General features: G+C 41.4%; 1 protein-coding gene across 8 annotated transcripts in view; it reads right to left on the bottom strand.

Annotated features, from left to right (window-relative positions):
• The window catches only part of ECPAS (Ecm29 proteasome adaptor and scaffold), a 60,886-nt gene that overhangs the window by 31,299 nt on the left and 7,770 nt on the right, over window positions 1–21,817 (bottom strand). For 3 of the 8 annotated variants that reach the window (XM_083592729.1, XM_083592727.1, XM_083592728.1), the window contains exons 4-22: window positions 20,380–20,498; window positions 19,290–19,439; window positions 18,358–18,529; window positions 17,194–17,333; window positions 16,468–16,549; window positions 15,561–15,680; window positions 14,766–14,851; window positions 13,371–13,449; window positions 11,822–11,871; window positions 10,096–10,162; window positions 9,873–9,995; window positions 8,896–8,999; window positions 7,985–8,108; window positions 7,276–7,356; window positions 6,180–6,399; window positions 4,654–4,746; window positions 3,134–3,225; window positions 1,934–2,068; window positions 1,282–1,447 (exon numbers count right to left, since the gene is read on the bottom strand). In XM_083592729.1, coding sequence (XP_083448855.1) covers window positions 1,282–1,447; window positions 1,934–2,068; window positions 3,134–3,225; window positions 4,654–4,746; window positions 6,180–6,399; window positions 7,276–7,356; window positions 7,985–8,108; window positions 8,896–8,999; window positions 9,873–9,995; window positions 10,096–10,162; window positions 11,822–11,871; window positions 13,371–13,449; window positions 14,766–14,851; window positions 15,561–15,680; window positions 16,468–16,549; window positions 17,194–17,333; window positions 18,358–18,529; window positions 19,290–19,439; window positions 20,380–20,498 — 2,203 coding nt within the window. Of the gene's footprint in view, window positions 1–1,281; window positions 1,448–1,933; window positions 2,069–3,133; window positions 3,226–4,653; window positions 4,747–6,179; window positions 6,400–7,275; window positions 7,357–7,984; window positions 8,109–8,895; window positions 9,000–9,872; window positions 9,996–10,095; window positions 10,163–11,821; window positions 11,872–13,370; window positions 13,450–14,765; window positions 14,852–15,560; window positions 15,681–16,467; window positions 16,550–17,193; window positions 17,334–18,357; window positions 18,530–19,289; window positions 20,209–20,273; window positions 20,499–21,817 lie in introns of all 8 variants that reach the window. The other 5 variants (XM_083592731.1, XM_083592730.1, XM_083592733.1 and 2 more) reach the window with 4 other exon arrangements.

Here is a 21,817-nt window from a genome sequence, read left to right on the forward strand (position 1 = left end):
TGCGTAAAAAGAATATTACATCTACAGTGCTTGAGTCGCTTTTTTATCTAGTATCTCAGATCACAGAAGGCTAATTTCTGTATTCATGGGACCACTCCATTTATATTTTAAGAGTACAGGCCTTCCCCCCACTTACGTGGGGGTTACATTCTGGGCCCCCACACGCGTAAGTGAAATTGCATAAAGTGGGGAGCACCAATTAGTTCGCCATTGTAGCCACAAATATTGAGCACCGTCATAGTCTCACGTCTACAAAAATAATGATACATTTCTCATTTCTAGAATTCTTCCAACTGGAATTTTTTATGTGGATATCTTGGTTGCAACTGGAGAAACCTTGGTTCTAGTTTGCACCTCACGCTAAGCCAAACCATAGCTTAGCATGAATGCACAGGGACGTGGGTTCTGGGAGAGAAGATCTACAGTCTCTTTGCTCTTCCTCAGTTTTGCTGCTGTGCTCTACTGAGCTAAACCATAGTTTGGCTTTGTGTCCTGTCCAAACCCAGGCTTGTGGTTTAGCTCATGAGCCATGAACCATGGGACATATAAAGCTCATGGTTAGCCTAGACAAAGCTAAATGACAAGCCAAATTCAGATGACATATTAAGCCAAACTATGGCTTAGTTCGGGACACGGGTGGCGCTGTGGGTTAAACCACAGAGCCTAGGACTTGCCAATCAGAAGGTCGGCGGTTCGAATCCCCGTGACGGGGTGAGCTCCCATTGCTCGGTCCCTGCTCCTGCCAACCTAGCAGTTCAAAAGCACGTCAAAGTGCAAGTAGATAAATAGCTACCGCTCCGGCGGGAAGGTAAATGGCATTTCCATGCGCTGCTCTGGTTCACCAGAAGCAGCTTAGTCATGATGGCCACATGACCTGGAAGCTGTACGCCGGATCCCTCAGCCAATAAAGCAAGATGAGTGCCGCAACCCCAGAGTCAGCCATGACTGGACCTAATGGTCAGGGGTTCCTTTACCTTTAATGGCTTAGTTCAGGGCAGCAGCAGAATAACTGGGGAAAGATGAAGTTCCAGCAAGTTCATACCACTGTATGGTTTAGTGCAATGTGCAAACCAGGCAACACAAAACATAATCTCATGGTATGAATTGATGCCAAAGCAACAAACAAAACATAGTGCCCATTCCTAAGTAGTGCGTTTAAGATTACTAGTGTGTAATGAGAGGTTTGTAGCAAAGCCCCCTGTTTGTCCGCACAGTGTAGATTAGAGAAATGGAACCAAATGAGTCAAGAATACAGGCAAAGTACAAAAGGCATAAACTGACCGATCGTTTCTGTCGTTGACTTTATCAACTGGTCTTGTTCTGGGGCAACAATGGTATTTGGATCTTCCAAGTCATGCAGTTCCACCATCCTCATTTTTCTCTTTGACAAATACCGTCCAACTGTAAATCCCAGAGCCAACAAGGATCCATGTTGCATTTCCAGATTCTGCAGATAAAAAGCAACAATCTTACTAAAGCAGATGCAAATCACTAAAGGATATATACCAGAGCATCATAAGCTCTCCATACAAATAAAAGCAGTCATGTGACTTTCTATTGGTTATCTAACTCATCTAAAACAGCAGCCTCCATTAATTCTACAACACTTAAAACCCTTTAATAAATATTATCTGTTACAAACACAGAATTGTAAGGATATTTTTAAATATCTGGCATACAATTAAATTAAATTCAAGTTAGTGACATGATGCATTCTGTTTTTTCAAATCATAACTTGCATAACAAAATGATCCCCCCCCCCAATTTGTTTGCCTATTTTAATTATAGACAAATCACTGCTTTCCAAAATATTGATTAGTTCAACTTCTTTAGATTAAAAGAAAATCATCTGGGGGCTACAGTACCTTTACTAATTGTCACAGTCATTAATAAAAGTTAACACAGAATAACAGACAAGGAAGACTAAGCTTACATGATTGTCTTTTGCTGTTTTTATCAGGTGCTGAACTGATGTTTTAAATTCATTTTCTGACACTGTTGACAATACTACTGAATAAAACAGAGCAGCCAGCTCCCGCATCTCTTCCTTATTGGTATTCATAAGGCTCTGAAAAGAGAATGAAAGATACATATACAATTTAACCATGTTACAGTACATATAAAAATTTCACTAGAATTTCAACAATGAAAACAATGATCCAATTGACCTAAAAGGTTTGATTTAGGACACTTCTTAGGACAATATGTACCACATAGTGACTAGTTACAGGGAACCAGGCAGAGGGCCTTCTCGGTAGAGGCGCCTGCCCTGTGGAATGCTCTTCCATCAGATGTCAAGGAAATAAACTACTATCTGACTTTTAGAAGACATCTGAAGGCAGCCTTGTTTAGGGAAGTTTTTAGTATCTGATGTTTTATTGTATTTTTTCTATTTTGTTGGAAGCTGCCCAGAGTGGCTGGGAAACCCACCCAAATGGGTGGGGTATAAATAAATAAATTATTATTATTACTTCTGAATGGCATTTTTTCCAGAGTTGTAACTGCAAAAGCACCCCCCCACCCCCCCAAAAAAAAGCAGAATTGAAGAACTGTGCACCAACATTACTTCTGAGGGAATTTGGCCAAACCTACAAAGCTGTTCCAATACCATACCTGTGTGCAATTCAGGTAGACGAAATACCAAGTTCAAGGAGACTAAAGACAGCCTGGACAATATAAGTAATCAATACAGACCCAATCCCTGAGAAGCCATTCTATTCCTGTTTTAATTGCTCTAGAACTGGACACTGTACCATTTTGCCTTTGAAAGTCATTTTTAAATGACTACTTTAAAGAGAAATTGTCACAATCCCCTTTTGTATTTTATCCTTACTTTGTTTGGAACATTAATATTATCATATTTTCAAGGGCAATGCCATACCAATTTCCCAATGGCAGACCTTTAAAATGAATCCCTAAGTGATTTACATAGATGCCTCGCCATAAACAGATACCGGGCTAGCACGGGTGTGACACAGGTTGCATGTTAACCATTGCCAACAAATCCAGGCCCCAAGCTTGGAAAACATACATTCCATCTTTTGGGAGTCATGCAAAAGAGTCTGTCTAACTGGAGCAAAATGCATCATTTCCTGAAAAAAAAATGCACAATTTTCGTACTATTTTAACATACCTTTATCCAATCCATTTTGTCTACAAATCTTGCAGCTAGTTTTTCAGGATAGACAGAAACAACCTCCAACAGGCAGTACATCACTGGCAAACCTACGTAGTATTATAAAAACAAAAATAGAGAAGTGGCAAGTTGACATATTATTTAAAGTCAGTACAAATACACAGCAGCTTTTGGTATGCTCTCTCCTTTGCTGCCTACAAAGTAAACATGCCAAGAACATTGCAAACAAATATATAAAGCAACACCAAGGCTGATTTTCTTTTACAGGTATACTTTGCATGTCAAAACATTTGGCAGAAGTAAGAATACCGTTTAACACTGAAGCTCCTATCAAAGAAAATTGCCATCACGTTTGAAAACTTGTTAGGAACTGCTTAAAAAATAAATAAATCTAGGATTCTTAGAATAGTAAATTAAAAGTCAATTAGGCTGCAATCCTAACCCCACTGATCTGGGTTTAAGACCCAATGAAGTCAAGAGGATTGGTGGCACTGGGACGCGGGTGGCGCTATGGTCTAAACCACTGAGCCTCTTGGGCTTGCCGATCAGAAGGTCAGCAGTTCAATTCCCCACGACGGGGTGAGCTCCCGTTGCTCAGTCCCAGCTCCTGCCAACCTAGCAGTTCGAAAGCACGCCAGAAGTGCAAGTAGATAAATAGGTACCGCTCCGGCGGGAAGGTAAATGGCGTTTCTGTGCACTGCTCTGGTTTCGGTGTTCCGCTGCACCAGAAGCGGCTTAGTCATGCTGGCCACATGACCCAGAAAAACTGTCTGCAGACAAATGCCGGCTCCCTCGGCCTGTAAAGCGAGATGAGTGCCACAAACCCAGAGTTGTTCCTTTACTTTTACCTTTACTTTTACCTTTAGATATGGTTAGGACTGTGTTGCTGGTCCCCTAAAAGCATTGAGAACTCAAGCTGGCCAAATGTACCACATAATGACTAGCAGAAAGATGAGGTGTAGCATCTCGCATGCATAGCGCCAACAGGTGTTTCTAACATCAGGATGCTACAAGAACACAAGAGTCATTCTGCCCAAGAGCAATGCAATACCCATGGGCTGAAATTTCACATGCACTGCTGGCAAGTCATTTCTGATGCTCCTAAATGTTTCAGGCAGCTGAAGTGAAGCAAGAAGCTGAAACCAAGCCAAATGCGACCATTCATGACATGCACCTCACCCAAGTCCAAGCCAAAGAGAGTGAAATGCAACCCAGAGACTAGACAGGATCGCCAGCCTCTGGAGACCAGAAAGCGATGCCACAAGGTGTCAATCTGAGATACACCTTGAGATACAACAGCTTATTCCAAAACAGCGCAATAGCTGAAAACTGGAAAATGCTTATCGCCAAAGATGGTAATTTGGTAATGCATTAAAAAAATCATGAATTGTGGAGAAAAGGAAAAAAACAAAACAAATTGCATTTCCTTTTCCTCTCTTAAAACGAAGACAGAAATCTGAATGCAACTCTCTCCAAACCGCATGGCAGTTTGGGAAGCCACGCCACCAAAGACTCACCCAAACAGAACCAGAAAGCAGGAAAGATGGAGGAGTGAGCGGCACAGCTGCCAAAATCCCGCGATACTGGAAGTGATGCCACTTCCGGTGTCGCTGTGATGAGAGGAAGTGATGTAAGATGGGAGTGGGGAAAGCCCAGGATTTAGGAGGAAATGGAAGACATGCCGAACGGTGGAATTACAAAAGGGTCACACTCTGCTTATGTGGGTGGAAAGGCAAGATTAGAAAAGAGTTGTTTTGTTTTTTTAAAAAGGCATCGTACACAAGATGACTCATAAAAAACAGTAATCATTCCTCCTTGTTCTTCTCTAGGAGTCAGACGTCTCCATATTCTCCCCAGCCCTAACACCTAGCTTAAGGTGACACATCCAGAAGTCTTTTAAGACACACCATGACCTGGATAGTTTAAAGCAAGGAAGGGGAATTAACTTACGGAATTCCACAATATGTGATGATGGCCAGAAACATAAGATGCATTTTTGTAGGCAGGGGGGAAGAAGCAGAATCATGGAGAATGGGTATATTAATGTGTATTAGCCATGATACCTACATTGAACCTCCATGTACAATGGTGGTATACCTCTGAATACCAAGCTGTGGAGACAGCCAACTGGGAAAGCCCACCGCTCTCATGCCCTGCTCATGAGTAACACAGGCTGGCAATGGAAACAGAATGCCAGAGCACATGAGCATTGTCCTCCTGGTGGATCAAAACAATTTTTATGTTTTCAGGAAGTAAATTTATTCACTGCTGACCTAGTGACTGACAGCAGCTTTTCACTGCTTGTTCATTAAGACTTTTTAATGAATTTGGTAACAACACGGATTTATATAGGAAGGGGCCGATGGCAGGGGGTTTCAGACTTCGTAAACAAAATGGCCTGAGGTCCAGCTCCGAGGACCTTCTGGTGGTTCCCTCACTGCAAGAAGTGAGGTTACAGGGAGCAAGGCAGAGGGCCTTCTTGGTAGTGGTGCCTGCCCTGTGGAACACCCTCCCATCAGATGTCAAGGAAATAAACAACTATCCGACTTCTAGAAAATATCTGAAGGCAGGCCTATTTAGGGAAGTTTTTAATGTTTGATTTTTAATATTCTGTTGGGAGCTGCCCAGAATGGCTGGGGAAACCCAGTCAAATGGGCGGGGTATAAATACTATTATTATTATTATTATTATTATTATTATTATTATTATTATACAGTTGTATTGTCTATATAAATTTGGTATAATTAGATTTCTCTTGAAGCCCCAATCTGGAACAGCATTGTCATATGTATTACCGCAGTTTAGAGAATATGTTTTATATTACTAATTTTATTCCCCCTTCCTGCATTCATACTGCAATACTGTACTACAAAATGTGGACCTTGTATTACTGGATTAAAAGGGAGGTTGGGGGTTCCTTCTTCTTATTCTATACTGACATTTTATACTCGTCTTCGTTTAAACCTTTAATAGATTAAATCAGAAAGGAAAAGATAGCAAGGGGAGTCCTTTCTTTCAACCTCCGTGGAGCGCTGTTTCTCACCTCCAACACCAGACAGCAGTTGCTGAAGAAGGCTTATATAGATCTGCACAGGGTTGCTTTCACCTCCCTTTGAGGAAGAGGATGTTATGACATGTCCAGAGAGGAGGTTTCTTATGTAACGGCCAATAGCTGGAGCATGATCCTGCATTTCGGCTAAGCTCTGAGAGGTGGGCACCACACCAGAACTGTGAGCGAGACACATTCGGAGGTACAGGACGATCTAAGCAGCAGAAGAAAACAAGATAAAAGGTTAGGGAAACAGGCCACTTGGCATTGGGAACAACAATCACTATCGGTCAGAAGGCTTCATTCCTTGAACCAAGATTCCCAATTTAGTAATACTAGCTAGCATTCCTATAGAGCTTCAGAAAGTTCAAAGCACCCCAAATATATTGCCTCAGCTTTGTAAGGTAGGTCAGTATAATTATCTCAGAGTTGCACATGGAGTCTGAGGCTGGCAGCACGGCTTGCATGAGGCCATTCAGTGAGTTCAAAGCTTGAGCGGAGATTCAAATGGTGACTTCCCAATTGTAATTAAGTCTCTTGGTTACTACACTATTCCAGCACTCAAATTCGGGCATTTCTTTCTTTCTTTTTTAAAGAAACAAATAAACAAAGTCAATATGTGCATTTCTGCAAGAACTGCAACTGTGAAAAACAACATTTTGTATAGTGCCTTGGCGCGAACGCCTGCAAAATTGGTTAAGCAGCCTGCAGCTCAAATGTTAGTCTAAGTATGATTCCAGAAGAGTGTTGTCCTCGTTGTTTCTATGGGAATGTGTTAAAATTAGCTGAACCATTCAGCTGAATCAATAGGACTTTAATTTGTTTAGCTTAGGCTGCATCATGCGCAGGGCAATGTTCATGTCAGAACTCTATACAACCACACAGCTTGCCTTCTGAAGGATAAAGTTGGTGCCTCCCTCACCTGTTGGGCAACAGAGCTTCACAAAAGGAACACTATCACCCACCTAACAATCCAATGTGAGAAGCCAGAGGACATCAACACAAATCTTAAATTTCAGGCAGGTTCATGTGGGAGAAGGGTTAGGGCTATCAGAACGGACACAAAATTTTGCGAAAGTGATACACATACCTCTCCGAAAGCAGCTGGGTTGAAAGGCATGACTGTAGTCCCTGTCATATATTTAGCAGGTGTTTTCATTCTGTGAGAAGCCTAAAGCAGGGGGGGAACAAAATATCTAACAGATGTCCAGGCAGCTTGTGCTCAACAACTCAACAACCATAACCTAATTCCTGTGCAATTAAAATGTATCGCCCAACAACATTTGAGCCTTGCAAGGAGGCAAAACAGAAGCACATACTTGACTAGTTTGTAACAAAATGGATTCTAGCCTAATCACATACAGAGAAGACACCCAATGAAGGACTTCCCCAGAAGACCTTAACAAATGAGGTGTGGCCCATAGGACTAATGCAAATTGCTCTTTTTATTATTAGTATCGGAACAGAGCTGGTATCCAAAAGGTAGCAGAGAAACACAATTATCTCAAAGTACCTTGTCCAGGAAGCACTAAGAAAGAGAAACAGCTGTCTTTCATTGGTATTTCTCAAGGTTCTGCTTAATATTTACTGGGCTGGTGTTTATTTATCACCCTTTCTTCAGAAAGGCTTGCCAGGTGTTCACCCATCGAGGCAGCTTATGGCGCCAGACTTGTTAAGCTTAAGCATCAGTCTTCACACCATTCTCTCTTTTTTGTGTGTGGGCTGTGTAAGTTGCATTATTATGACTAGATTTTGTACAGACTTTACTAGTCAACAGGAGTTAAGCTGAAATTCTGTACCTTCTCTTGAATATACTGGACCATTTCTGGGAAGGAAGGCATCTGTTTACCACCGCTCTCCTTTTCATTTTTGCCGGGAATCGTTCTCAGCGCGCGTTGTGCCTCTCCATGTACCTCTTCCCGTCTTTCAAAAATTAAGGGGGGAAAGCCAGTTTGTGCACACATACACACACATAGAGAGAGCAATGCAGAGCCTATTCAGTGAAGGCCACAAATCTGAGAAATTGTCCCACCAAAGAAAGCATGGGCTGCCCTGTCCATGCAGTCTGGAGAAGAGACCAGTAGAATCCCCTTTAAGCAGAGATGCTCTTGGTAAAAGTTCTAGGACCAAATGGTAGGCTGGTACCGTATCTTTAAAGGAGGAGTGTATCAGTCCTAAGAGACCGCTGCACGGATTACAGCAGCCACTATCAGAGTATCAGCCAGTGAAACGTCGAAGAGATCTGGAAACATGTAGAATTTTTGTGCCACTACAGTAGCCTTTTTACCCTGAAGGGGGGCTCCCCATTCTCTTTTAACTAAATCTTTGAAAGAAACAGACTTTCTTTTTTTAAAAAAAAAAGGAAGTAGGAACAATAAGAGACTAGTAGTTGAGGGTAAGTAGGAATAAGATTATAGAAAAATGCTGAAATGCAGGAACTAGAAAACTGACAGAAGAGATAAAGCAATTTCTCTGTTCCAAGGTGAGACAGGGAAGGAAGTTGGTTGAAGGCACATCAGCTGGCCAATTTATACAAACCTTTGCCATGTGATCATGCCGTCCTAGAAGGATGGGGAAAATTAACCCATTGTTTTCTGGATGCCTGCTGCATGCCAGCCACAGAAGACAATTACGCCCGTTAAGCGTACCACTTATTATAGCAGTAAATCTCTCCTTATAGATCTGACCTGCAGTGTAACATTAAACTTACGGGTCTCCTGCAGCTAAAAGAAGTAAGTATCTTGAAGGAATGTGATCTGAAGGGAACACCGTGCTGGCAAACTTTACAGCCACCTGACGTACTTGGACTTGAGGCTGAAAAGTAGAAATCATAGAATTGGAAGAGATCCCGAGGGTGATCGAGTCCAACCCACTTCAATGCAGGAATCTCAACATGAGGTTCCCCCCATCTAATTTGAAACCATGTGCTAGCAATTTTATCGCTGCACCTCTAGGAGGACTACACAAATCACATCCAAGTTGTTTAAAAATGCAGGTGCTTATATGAAATCAACATGAAGCAGAAAGGCAGCTACTAGGGGGGTGGAAAGCAGTGGAGCAGAGGCACTCCAGATGTTAAAAAATGCTACAAGCTGCCATTTCTTCAGCACCTTTCCCCTTTTTGTCCAGTAAAATGTTTATAGAGGCCAGAAAGCAAAATATCACCAAAAGTGTTGGTATTAAAAAGTGTAACACAGTACCACATCAGGTGTCTAGCATAAAGACAGATACCATATGGTCTTGCAATAACGTTCAACCTTTTGGATCGTATGCCGATGTTAATATTTTGTATCCAATTACAGTATTTGCAATACATGAACTCTCTTGTAGAACTACAACCATACTGAATTTTCTCATAGTTGTATCTAAATAATTCACCTTGTTCAAGAAGGTTCTATGGGTTTTTAAAAAATAAATTCTAAACTTCTACTGTAATTGCTTATCGTTGTGTTCAATTCTGAAGCGACAGTGAATCAGTATTTTTAAGGTCCTGCTAAAAGTAAAGGTAAACAGGATCATTAACAGGCAAACTTTGTGACTACTCTCTGCAGTCTTCACCCGCTACAGAACTGGATTTGAATAATCTCTCACAACAGAAACATTGGATATTTCTAAACACACTACTTTCAAGTCTTGAGGTTCAGTCATATTGCATCATATTATATCTCTACCCCTTTGTTGACATACCTTAATTAGGTTTGAGGCCACAAGGGCCTCCATAAGAGTACGCGGGGCTCCTTCTAGATTTGTGTAGGCACCAACCATCATGGACAATGCCTCTTGAATAGCAAGCCTGGTGTCGGGATCTTCCTGAAATGAGATACATCCTTTGGTACCTAGCCTTACAAACAAGGTGCATTTTCTAGACAACCTATGTCCATGCATGCATGTTATTAAAGGAATTACTAACCTTAGAAAGAGCCTCAAAAAACTGTTGGACTAGTGCCAGGTCCTTGGTGAACAGCTGAGGTATTCGGCTGAAAGACAACGTCAGCATTTTAAAAGATCAGTTTTTGAGACTGAAGAGAAATATATACCCTTGCAGTTAACATCTCTATAAAACAGCGATATGTTGCCTGGTATTTGTGTACTGCTTTAGAGGGTTCAAACCACTCCACATGCAATTATTCGCAGAAATTCTTTTTATTATTATTATTATTCCAAAACCGAAAAAGTATTACAAACATCAAATTCAAAATCCATATTCGTTTTGCAACATAAGCCTATTACATAGTTGACTAGGTTAAAATATACCTAATTGCTATAGACTTCCCTTTGCTATATATAAAAGCAACACAATTAGAAATATTATATTAGAATTTTTTATAAATTCCCCTATACCCCCCACTCCCCTTCACCCATGTGTGATCTCATTTTTTTTTAACTTCTTCCATCTTGTTGTGTTGTTGTCGTTTAATAATTATTCAACTGATTCTTTTATTATTTCCTTGTTTACCCCTGCACGTTTTACACGTTATCTATTGATATTCCAGTTCCGGAACCATATTTTTTCATGTATTCCTTCACTCCATCCCACTCTTTAATTATTCTCTGATTTGAATGGCCTCTAATGATTGCCATCAATTTTGCCATTTCCACAAACTCACAGAGCTTGCTTTGCCATTCTAATACTGATGGTATCGCAGAAATTCTTACGAATGATCTGTAAGGTAGCCCAGTATCACTGCCCTGTATAGCAAAAATGGGAGCCTGACAAGGTGCATCTTATGCACAGGTACTGAAAAAGCAAGTCCCACTGTGTTCAGTATAACTTATTCCCTAGTAATTGTGTTTGCAATTGCACCCTAGGGCACTTACTGGCATAATGCATGTCAGAGGTAAGATTTCAACCAAAAATGCCTTGGTTCATACCTAAGTGTCTTAGCCACTAGGCAACACTAGCTGTTAAGCAGGGCAGGCAATTACTTTTATCAGTAATCACAGGCTAGATCTAAACTGCCTGCCTCTACTGGTTAAAGTTTATTTTATCTAATCACCACTAGAGATCATTTTAAAAAATCAAGAAGTTATAGAAATAGGAATTATTATTTTTAATTCAAAAAATATTTATTCAAAAGTTACAATACTTTTTCAACCAGTATACTCCCTCCACAGACACCTCTGTGGTAACGGTGGCATTAAAATATCCTGTGCTTCTTCAATGAAAGGGAAAAGGGGAGACCAGAGTGTGTCAAAGGTATCTTTTTTGGAGATGTTTTTGATTAGTCACCATTGGCATCTCTTCAAATTGTACAAATCTTTCCCCTTTTTAGAGGTAAATTTTGATAGGGCTTTTGAAGGTTAATTTCTATACACAGAACTTAGGAAGCATGCCATCACAGGCTTTGCTCCAAGACGACCTACCCGACATAGTTTTAAGCTATGTCAAGAACAGATAGATTTTCAGCAATGCCCTTGTTTAAGAAAGTAGATTATCCCAAGCATTCAATAACCACCCTCCACACCAATTTAACTAAACAGCTGCAGTTAGAAGATCATTATCTATTCCACATTTTACACACCATTATGAATTGTCATGTGATGTGGTAAATTAACTTGCTTGCCCGCTGTCAGAGCAACATATCGCTTTGCAAAAATCAACCAACATCTTACATGTTTCAGGGCATTTCTGTTACCTGGAAAGTTTTCCAACAGCTGAATAGGCCATTGACAACAATTTGGGGTCCTTGAATTATAAAAAAAAGGCCAGTCAGCATAAAAGTGAGAGAAACAATACACAATCAGGTTTCCATTGCCCTTTATCCCCAACTATTACACTTGCATTTTACATCATCCTTCCCACTTTTTCTCTAACAAGAAAGGTTTCAGAGACACAAAAGTTCCAAAAATACAATAATCATCTACAGCAAGCCATTTCTGAGTGAAGGAACAGATGGGACTGTGTTCTTCACGCAGAGATGAAAAATCACAACATATGGCAGTGAAACTACTTCTCGTTCCTTTAATTTTATTTGTCAAGAAGGAAAAAGGAGCCTTGGCAAGTGGAAAATTGCAGATACAATAAGGCACCATGACAAGAGCTTGAAACAGCACGTAGGTTTGGGCAGCGCAATCCAGGAATCGCTTGTATAATTTGGACTTGCATATGATAGAAGAAACACTATTCAAATGATCCAAGGTAGCCCTGTTTAGGGAAGTTTTTAATGTTTGATGTATTATCGTATGATGATGATGATGATGATGATGATGATGATGTTGGGAGCCACCCAGAGTGGCTGGGGAAACCCAGCCAGATGGGCAGGCTATAAATACATTATTATTATTATTATTATTATTATTATTATTATTATTATTACTACTACTACTACTACTACTACTACTACTACTACTATACTCACATGTGGATCTCTGGCAGTCTCAAAGATGGGAACACCATACCCATGAAACAGGGCAGATGCTTTATCCTATTATTCCTTAACTGTGCATGAGAAGATTGGGCAGAGTACTTGAACACCCCCAGGCATGCAACACAGGCTACAGATTGGTGGCTTAGAGATTCTGCATCTGCTCTGCCCAGCTGTCAAAACCTCCTGTACAGGAAATGACTTCTAAGTACCCCTTGGGTTTGCTGGTGTTACACACGTGTGCTGCTGCAAGGGAGGAGGGTCAGGCCACCAGAGCTGAACACACCCTGTGGAATTGTGGCTGCAGGTATCAAACATGGGCTATTTACATTAGTGTAAAGCATGGTTATTTTTTTAGTGAAACTTGAGTGACCCAAACCATATCCAGGAATGCAGACAGAGGTGCCCTTGTCGGTCCATTTGTAAAATCCAGGACAGAACCCCAAACCTACTTTCACTAGGAAACCCAGGTGGTGGCAGCCAAAATAAATGGAGGCAAAATGGAAGGAAACAATTGAAAATCAATAGCCCAATGAGGACAGAGTAGGCTCAATAGCCATAGAAAGATGAATGCGCAAAAAAAATTAAGGGGGAAGCGGACCAAATGCTCTGTTTTGAGAGAATGCATGGCTGGAACCCCAAACAGGAACATTCTTATTAGGGAGAACACACTGAATTGTTGCACTGCAGGCTCCCCCTCGTTCTCTTTCTTGGTTCTAGCTATAGCAAATATGAAGTGACTCCCCAGATACGAAAAAGACGGGCATGTTGACGGATTCCGCAACTGAAGTCCCTCTTCGGAAATATCCTTTGAACTCACCTCTTTATACTCATTAATCAGTTTTGTCAATCCATTCAGGAGCATCGGGCCCAGTGGCTTTATCTTACCATCCGGGCATCTGAAATGCAACACATGGAAGATTAAAGGTTTTGATGTATTTCTAAATAAGACATCTGTCAGGTGCTGGTGGTGGCTGCTCGTGAGTAACTAGGCAGGACTCCGACCTGTCTTTTACAGGTTTTATTGGTGCAAACTATATACAGTGCAGAAACACAAAGTTCATGTCTGTCTTAGTCACTTGCAGATTCCGGGAGCAGCCCCTTCTGGTTTCTCCCCCAACATAAGAACTTAAGACACCCCAAATCTCCGCCTTCCCTCCTTACGTTTCATCCCTATGCGTAAGCTGGGTGACGGAAACAACATGTCTGCCTCCTGGCCAGCAGGGCTAGGTGAGGCACTTGGGCTCTCAGTAGCGTCTTCGAGCCCTCCCCTTGCTTGGCTCCCCCCTTCCCACTCTGCTCCACTGGAGGTGTGGCTTTCTCCATCACTGGACGCTGCTCCTCAGGAGCGCCAGAGACTCTCTGTATCCCCCTGGCTTCCTCCCCTGCCCCTGACAACATCCTTATAGCCACGGGTTTTCCTTGATATAGAACAGGGATGACCAACTTCCAAGAGACTGCGATCTACTCACACAATTAAAAACGGGCAGTGATCTACCCCTTCTTTTGGGGTTCAGGTCAAAGTTGTTGAGGTTTTTTTAGGAATAACTTCCCCGGTTCTTTTTTTTGGGGGGGGGTTCAGGTCAAAGTTGTTGAGCTTCTAGAGGGCGGGGCAAGGGGACTGGGGCCAGATGGAGGAGCCCGCGATCGAAAGTGATCTACCAAAACTTCCCAGGGATCGACCCATAGATAGCGATCAACCTGTTGGACATCCCTGATATAGAACAAGATCTTGTGCCACGCCCTCCCAAATGAAAGCTTGACTGGCCCCAGTCACTGCTCACTTTTCGGTATCCAATGAAAACCTAACTCTCCAAGGAAGCATTTAGGTGATAACACTGTACTAATGTGGCAGTTTTTAGGTATCCTTCTGCCAATTTCATGTGTTTTTGTTATTTTAATATTCTACATTGCTTTGCTATGTTTTAGTTTTCAGGTTGTATCCAACTAAACTTTACTCTCCACCTTAACATAGTTTTAATCCAACTAATATACTCTTTTATTTTTCTTATTTGTCAGGACTAAAAGCGCAGCGTATGAAATAAAATAGAATATTAAAATAATAGTAATAAATCTCTCCTGGTGGCATAGTGCCATATTGTTGCTCAAGAGGACAAAACCCTCAGAAACATAAATCTTCAGGCTTATCTCTATATTCCATTTCCCATTAATATGTTTCCACATATGGCGGCATGACCAATATTAAAGTACTTACATTACACAAATATGATGCACAAATTGAAGAGACAGGGTTCTCAGTTTTGCATTGGTATTTGCACCAAAAAGTCCATCATAGACCACCTAACAGAACAAAATAGCTCATTAGAAACAGTCGATATTATTTCCAGTTATTTTCTGAACCTATCTGTCCTATTTATGAAAGGAGGCACAATTAGGAACTGAATGTTTATGGAGCGACATTTAAAAAATCCTCTCAAAGTTTTCTGTGTCTCACTAAAGATCATATTCTATCATATTATTACTGGTTTTTTTAAAAAAAATCAGTAGTAGTTCATGAAAAACAGTGTCTAACATAAATTGCTCTTAATAAAGGTATCTTGTATGCGACACTTCACTGCACCCAGTCTTGTTTAGCATAGAAGTGCTCTCAGATCCAGTACCCAAAAAGCTTTATTATATAGCATTAGTCCAAGTATCACACTCCTTGAGCTAGTGTCGTATAGTTCTTTGAAGACTGGACTAGGACCTGGGAGACCAGGGTTCAAATCCCCACTCAGGCCCAAAGCTTGATGGGTGGCAACCTTAGGCCACTCCATGTCTCCCAGCCTAACCTCTCTCACGTGGCCGTTGTGTGGATGAAATAGGGAGGGGAAGAATCATGCATGCTGTCTTGGAGGAAAGGTGGAATATAAATGTATTAATAAATAAAATAAAAACAAAACAAAACGATCTGGTAACCGCCGCTGCCCATGATGTAAGGTGACAGTTAAAGCCAGAGTGTTAAGGCCTGGATTCAAAGAGGCTGAGAATTATGAGGTGAAGACATTACCTGAATATTTGCAGGAAACGTTTCTGCAGCTTGCCTGGAGCGCAAAAGATGAGGGACTATCTTTAATTTTACCCGTGTGCTGACTGGATCACGTTTCAATTCTGGTTTCAGAACAGCTCCCTGTTATGAACAAATAAGGGGTTAAGGGTGACTTCAGGAAAGGCATAAAGCTAATGATCGTCAAGGCGATCCTAAGCATGTTTACTCAAAAGTTATTCCCACTGTAGGACTTCATTTGTAGTAAGCATGCTTAGCAAGGCAGCAAAATGCTTCCATGAATTTCTATTCACAACAGTTTTAAGCGACTGTAAATCTCCATACTAGAGGCTGGTGTGAAAAGTTCCACTCATTTACTTATTAATCTTGTGAACACACCAGCGGCCATGACTTAGGCCCAGAGAAGAGCACAAGAAGTATGTGAAAATAACAGCCCTTCCCCAGAGTCACTCTGAACTTGGCACTTCTCTTATGGCCAACAGCTGCCGCTACTTATTAATTTGTCAAATTCTCTTTCAAAGCCATTTAAATTAAGAGCGGCCCTGAATTACATAAAATCAATTGTGCCTTGTGTGAAGACGTAATTTCTATTTCTTGTGTACTGTGTATCAAATCCGTTTCAACTGCAAAATGATCTCATGAGTTCTGACCTTTCCTTAATACTCATGGGGACGTGACAAATTCTTATCTTTTTTTTTTTTAAGGATTAACTTTCTTCTTGCGGCAACGGATGAGGCTTACATAGCGCTTTATTTGCATCTGGTTCTTTGCACACATGCAAAACCTCCATTCAAAGAGGTCTTAATATGGAACAGCAATGTCTTGAATGGCTTGCTTTTTGTATCTAGATGGAAATGTCTAGTTCACATGAATCAAAAAAGGAACGTGGAGCTAGGAAAGCAGGTCTTACCTCCTTGGTTTTTAGTGGTATGTCCCCAAGGTACACTTTATACATCCTGTTGATGATGGCCGGATTGTTCCAGTCAATCAAACTAAAGAATGTTAAAAAAGGATAAATATTTGGTAAGGTCATAGGATTAATGATGATTGCACAGCATTTACTTTTCATTCCTCCTGCCTTCATTCCTTCCAGAAGCAGACGTAAATATCACACTTACTGAGTCTGAAATTGCTGTGAGCTCCCTTTCCTACGTCAAACGAGTTCTAAAGGAGCGCTGACAACTGGCTTAGTGGGGTAGGCAAAGCCATTTTCTTTAGATACGCCTTTGGTTTACAAGCTGACATGTAAACTCGCTCTTTTTTTAGTGATGTCTTAAAGGCCTTGTTTTCAACACTAAATTGATTTTAATTTAATTATTATTGCTGTTCGCTGCCTTGAGCAACCTTAAGTGGAAATGATAGATACAAGTTTAACAAGTAACAATACATAGAAAAAACTCTCAATAGTCATACGCCTGTAATTTGTCCAGCCTTATATTATTCAGAAAGTTTTAAACTACCCAGCTTTAAAAAAAGGGGGGGGAGTCCTACAATACAACAGCATCAAAAACTTAGTAAATGCCATTTGTCAATGAATGCCATGGTAATAAGCACAATTTTGCAATCGGCGAAAAGAGGGGGGCCTAATATTTAAGATTCAGCTCCTATTTTTAAAAGAAAAATTCCAAGCCGTTACCTTTGCTTGCTTTTGAGTTCAAGGTCTGCTGCAGTGGCTACACTGTGCCTTGTGTCACTGGAGGCGATGACCAGGTGTATGATAGCTTCAAGTTCAGGCACCTGCTCAGCTTCGATGAACTTCACAATGCCCAGTTTACACTGCCCGGCAATGCAAAGAGAGGGGGAAAGGAGGGAAATCCGTTAGTCTAACATGATCTTTAAAGTGCAATAACAAGGACTGAGATTCTTTTATTGTTTAATTGCAGGATGGTAGAGCCAGGTAAGGGTGGATGGTCAGTTTATCATAGGCTATGCTATGAGAGTGTTAATGGGGTAAACCATAAAATACCCCCAGTGACGTTAAAGTACTATTATTAGCGCTGGCAAGGTGGTTTGGGCTAGATTTGCAGCTACCAGATAAGCAGGAAGGCTTTCTGAACATTCTCTCTCATAAGAAGGCTTAAAATAAAAAAGGTAAAGGACCCCTGGACAGTTAAATCCAGTCAAAGGCGACTATGGGGTGCAGCGCTCATCTCGCTTTCAGGCCAAGGGAGCCGGCATTTGTCCACAGACAGCTTTCTGGGTCATGACTAAACCACTTCTGGCACAACGGGACACTGTGACGGAAACCAGAGTGCACAGAAACACCGTTTACCTTCCCGCCACAGCTGTACCTATTTATCTACTTGCACTGGCATGCTTTCAAACTGCTAGGTTGGCAGGAGCTGGGACAGAGCAACGGGAGCTCATCCCATCGCACGGATTCAAACTGCAGACCTTCTGATTGGCAAGCCCAAGAGGCTTGGTGGTTTAGACCACAGCGCCACCCGCATGCGTGCACTATCGTTTCTCTGTCAGTCCGATATTTTGGGTTGTACCAAACTAAGCCCAGTGAAATTAATGGGCCTGAGAGTTAGTTGTGTTCATCCATTTTAATAGGTCTGTGCTAGGCAGAGATAACATTGGAGACAACCTTTTGTATTTTATATGGTCACCTTTGTAACGAGATCACAAGTGAGCCAGGCTTCAAATGGCTTCAAATTCCCCCTACCGTTAGATGTGAAGCCAGGTTCGGGGGAAGAGAATGCAATCAAGGATCAGGCTCCCAAGTTTGCATGCATGCATTTGGCGATATCTGCACCCATCTCGGACACAGCCTTGCACTGCGACGCATTTGCTTTACCTGTTCCAGCTGTTCCGGCGTCCATGGGCTGTCCCCAATTACCCGCTTGGCCGCGTAAAAGCTCATTCCTGGAGGAGGCTGAGGGATCCCAGAACCTCCGGAACCACTTGATGAAGAAGAGCCCTGTCCAGCTGGGACACTTTGGCGACTCTGGGATTCATTCAACACGTATCTAGAGGAAGAAGGAAAACACGTGAGAACGTTATTCAGGGAATTCAGATTCCCAGGTCAGGGCTGGTGAGCCAGTGAACGGGCACAGGCTGTGCCAGTTGCTCAGATGGAAAAACTTCGCCAGAGTAGGCAACTTCAGAAGACACAACTATTTGTGTCACATGACCACCAAACTGCAATCCCCTCTTTGGTCACCCGCAGTGGTGGCACTGCAGCACAGCAAGGGACAGGCCAGCAGACCCGTCCTCCAGCAAACTCCAAGGAACTTATTCCATGTTCCTTTGGGAAGAAAGTATCACTTAAACACATCTTGAGAGCCTACTTTTTTGTCTAATGAATGAAAATGCAAACAAGAAAAGAGACTTACGTATACCAAGTGTTACCATAAAACCCTACTACAAAGTAATTAAACAGCTCAGAAACAAGTGCAATTTTGACAAAAATGCAACAATTCTTCCAAAATATTAATATCATTGCTATAAATAAACTTAAAAGTTATCAAGCATCGGTTTTATTTCAAAGAAGTGAAGTTTTAGAGAGCATTCATTGTTGAGAACAGTAGTTAATCAACAAGAAACTGGAAAACTTGTTATGCAATAGTCTCTTCAACTACTATATAGTCTTTAACCATACATTGTGAAGGAAAGCATTTTAAATATGAGAGTTTTCAAACCCCAGCCCATTTTGTGATTTTTGGCAATACTGGCCAGACACTTGTATGAGAACAGAAACAGCAAGGGCTGAACTGCAACATTACTTACCCATAAGGCATAAGGAGGACATCTAACATAAAATCCAAGAGCAGCTGCACAGTCTTTGGTTTCTCGGCAAGATTAAACGGAGAAGCTGCTTTCAGAGGTTCAACAGGGTATTTCATGTGAAAAAGGGTTGGTATTAGAAGGTGCATTAGGCTGAAAAACAATTATATTTACTGCCACTGTGAAACATGCCTTCATGATCTATTAGTTTTCACTTGATACCTATCACAACGAACACTGAGAGTGAAAGCAAATTAAAAAAAAAAACATTCTTAGTTTGGTTTATGTGCATTTTCTAAATCTAGAATCAGGAGCTTCAAGCAATATAGTCCACATAAAAATTATGCTTCTCTTTCTACAGAACAACTAATCCCAATGGAACTGTATTTTCAAAACTCCACTGAAATTAACTCAATCCAATGGCCATTTGTAGCTCAAAAGATCATAACCAAGATTATAATTAATCCATATACGTAGAAATGTTACTTAACAAATGGAGCAATATCAGTTCTAATGTCCACATTTCCAGAAGTGCCTATTATGCAGAAGTTGAGTATGCCTCTTGAAAACAACAACCACAAAAATTCCGTCTGAGAAAAAGAAGGAGATAATTCTAGACTAAACTCTGAATCGAACAACAAAGTTGTGCTATTGGGAGACAGCATATTGAGTCCCACTAGTTCAATAGGTCTTCCCCGCCCCCTCAAGTTCTCCACAAAACAGTTCTGTGGGGGTTGGGCGAACAGCATATGGGGACAGAAGAGGGGAGACCTTTCCATTAGACAAGCAGAAACGATGGAATGATCTCCATAGTGCTATTCTGATTTCTACCCTTAGCCTTCCTCCTATTAGTTTTCTGCACACAAGAGATATTTCCACATTGGGAAACAACCAAACCATGCAACACCCTCTCCTCCAATATCTAATCTTGAAGTGGAAGAGCCCCCTAAAGGTTGTAACGCAAGATTTTTCTCAACATGTAATTGCAGTCTAAAATGCAGTCAGACACATTAAAGGACATCAAATATTTGGGGGGGGGAGACAATTAAAATTAAGACAATACAAAAGAAGTTGTATGCTTAGAATATCATACCTGTCTTGTTGGGGTTGAGGTTTTCCTTCCATTGCAGTAAGGAGTGTGGGAGCAAGCTCACATTGCTTCTCCACAGGCAAACGAGGGTAACCCATCTTAACGTATATTATGGTGAAATTCTGCAAAAGTACAAGATAAATCTACATAGAACCACTTCAAAGCAACAGCAACATGCAATGTCTCCACAAAGGTTTAAAAAATCTGTACAGAATAATCCTCTTATTGGCAAATCGCAATCCCCATAAAGTTGTACCTTGGTACTTGGACGTAATCCATTCTGCAATTCCGTTTGACTTCCAAAAACTTTCGAAAACCAAGGCGCAGCTTCCAATTGGCTGCAGGAGCTTCCTGCACTCAATTGGAAGCCGCGGAAGCTGCATCGGGATGTTCGGGTTCCAAAGAACGTTTGAAAACCAGGACACTTACTTCCGGGTTTTTGGCATTCGGGAGCCAAAACATACGAGTACCAAGACGTTCGAGAACCAAGGTACGGCTGTACTTGCTGGTCAACCAGTCTAGTTCATCAGAAGTACTATAATCTCATTCGCCTTGAGCAAGAGTGATGTGCTCTTAATGGGGCTGATTGCAGAAACCCATTTCCTAACAGACATAGGTTGCTAGGAGCACTTTACATCAACACTCCAGGCAAAATTCAAGGTTGTAGCTTTGACTGCTAAAGCCCTTAACGGAAAGTGCCCATTAAAACCTAAGAGATTGCATCCCCCTCTGTGTCCTGCCACAATCAACTAGAAAAAGCCCTCCAAACCATCTTTGAGCTTTTACACAGACATCTGGGTGGCTGTGTAACCAACGTCAATCAACTACTGCACTGACTTGCTAAAGTTTCAGCCTCACCCTGAAATTTGTTTTTTTTAAATCTGAGAATAATTTTGGCAATGGAACGGGGCAGGCAGTCAAAAGAAACGAATACAGGCAATCATCAGCACTCAAGATTCTGACAAAAAATCCAGGAAGTCTATGAATCTATTTATCTATCTTTAGTATTTAATGTTTAAAAGTTTGGGTTATCAAGCTCTTAACTAGATGTTTGTATATCTTCTATGTCAACGGGACAGGCTGTAGCTCAGGGATGGAGCATGTGCTCTGAATGCAGAACGCCCCAAATTCAATCCCTGGCATCTCTAGGTAGGGCTGGAAAACACTCCCAACTGAATCCCTGAGAGAACCACAGGTAGTCAGAATAGACAAGACTGGGCAAGACCGACCAGTGGCTTCCTAACAAGTCTGACCTTTGAATGTTAAAGGTCATGCATGAGAATCTACTGATGTTACTAATTCAATGCATGTCTCCTCCATCCATTTTCAGTGACCTAACTATTTGAGTTTTTGAAAAGACAGAATAGTTAAGACAACTGGATGAAGTTTCTAACTATAATAAGCCCTCATATTTCATCAGCCGACAACTTTTGAAAGAAGT

The sequence above is a fragment of the Podarcis filfolensis genome, assembly GCF_964270895.1.
Source record: "Podarcis filfolensis genome assembly, chromosome: 17".
Lineage (NCBI taxonomy): Eukaryota > Metazoa > Chordata > Lepidosauria > Squamata > Lacertidae > Podarcis > Podarcis filfolensis.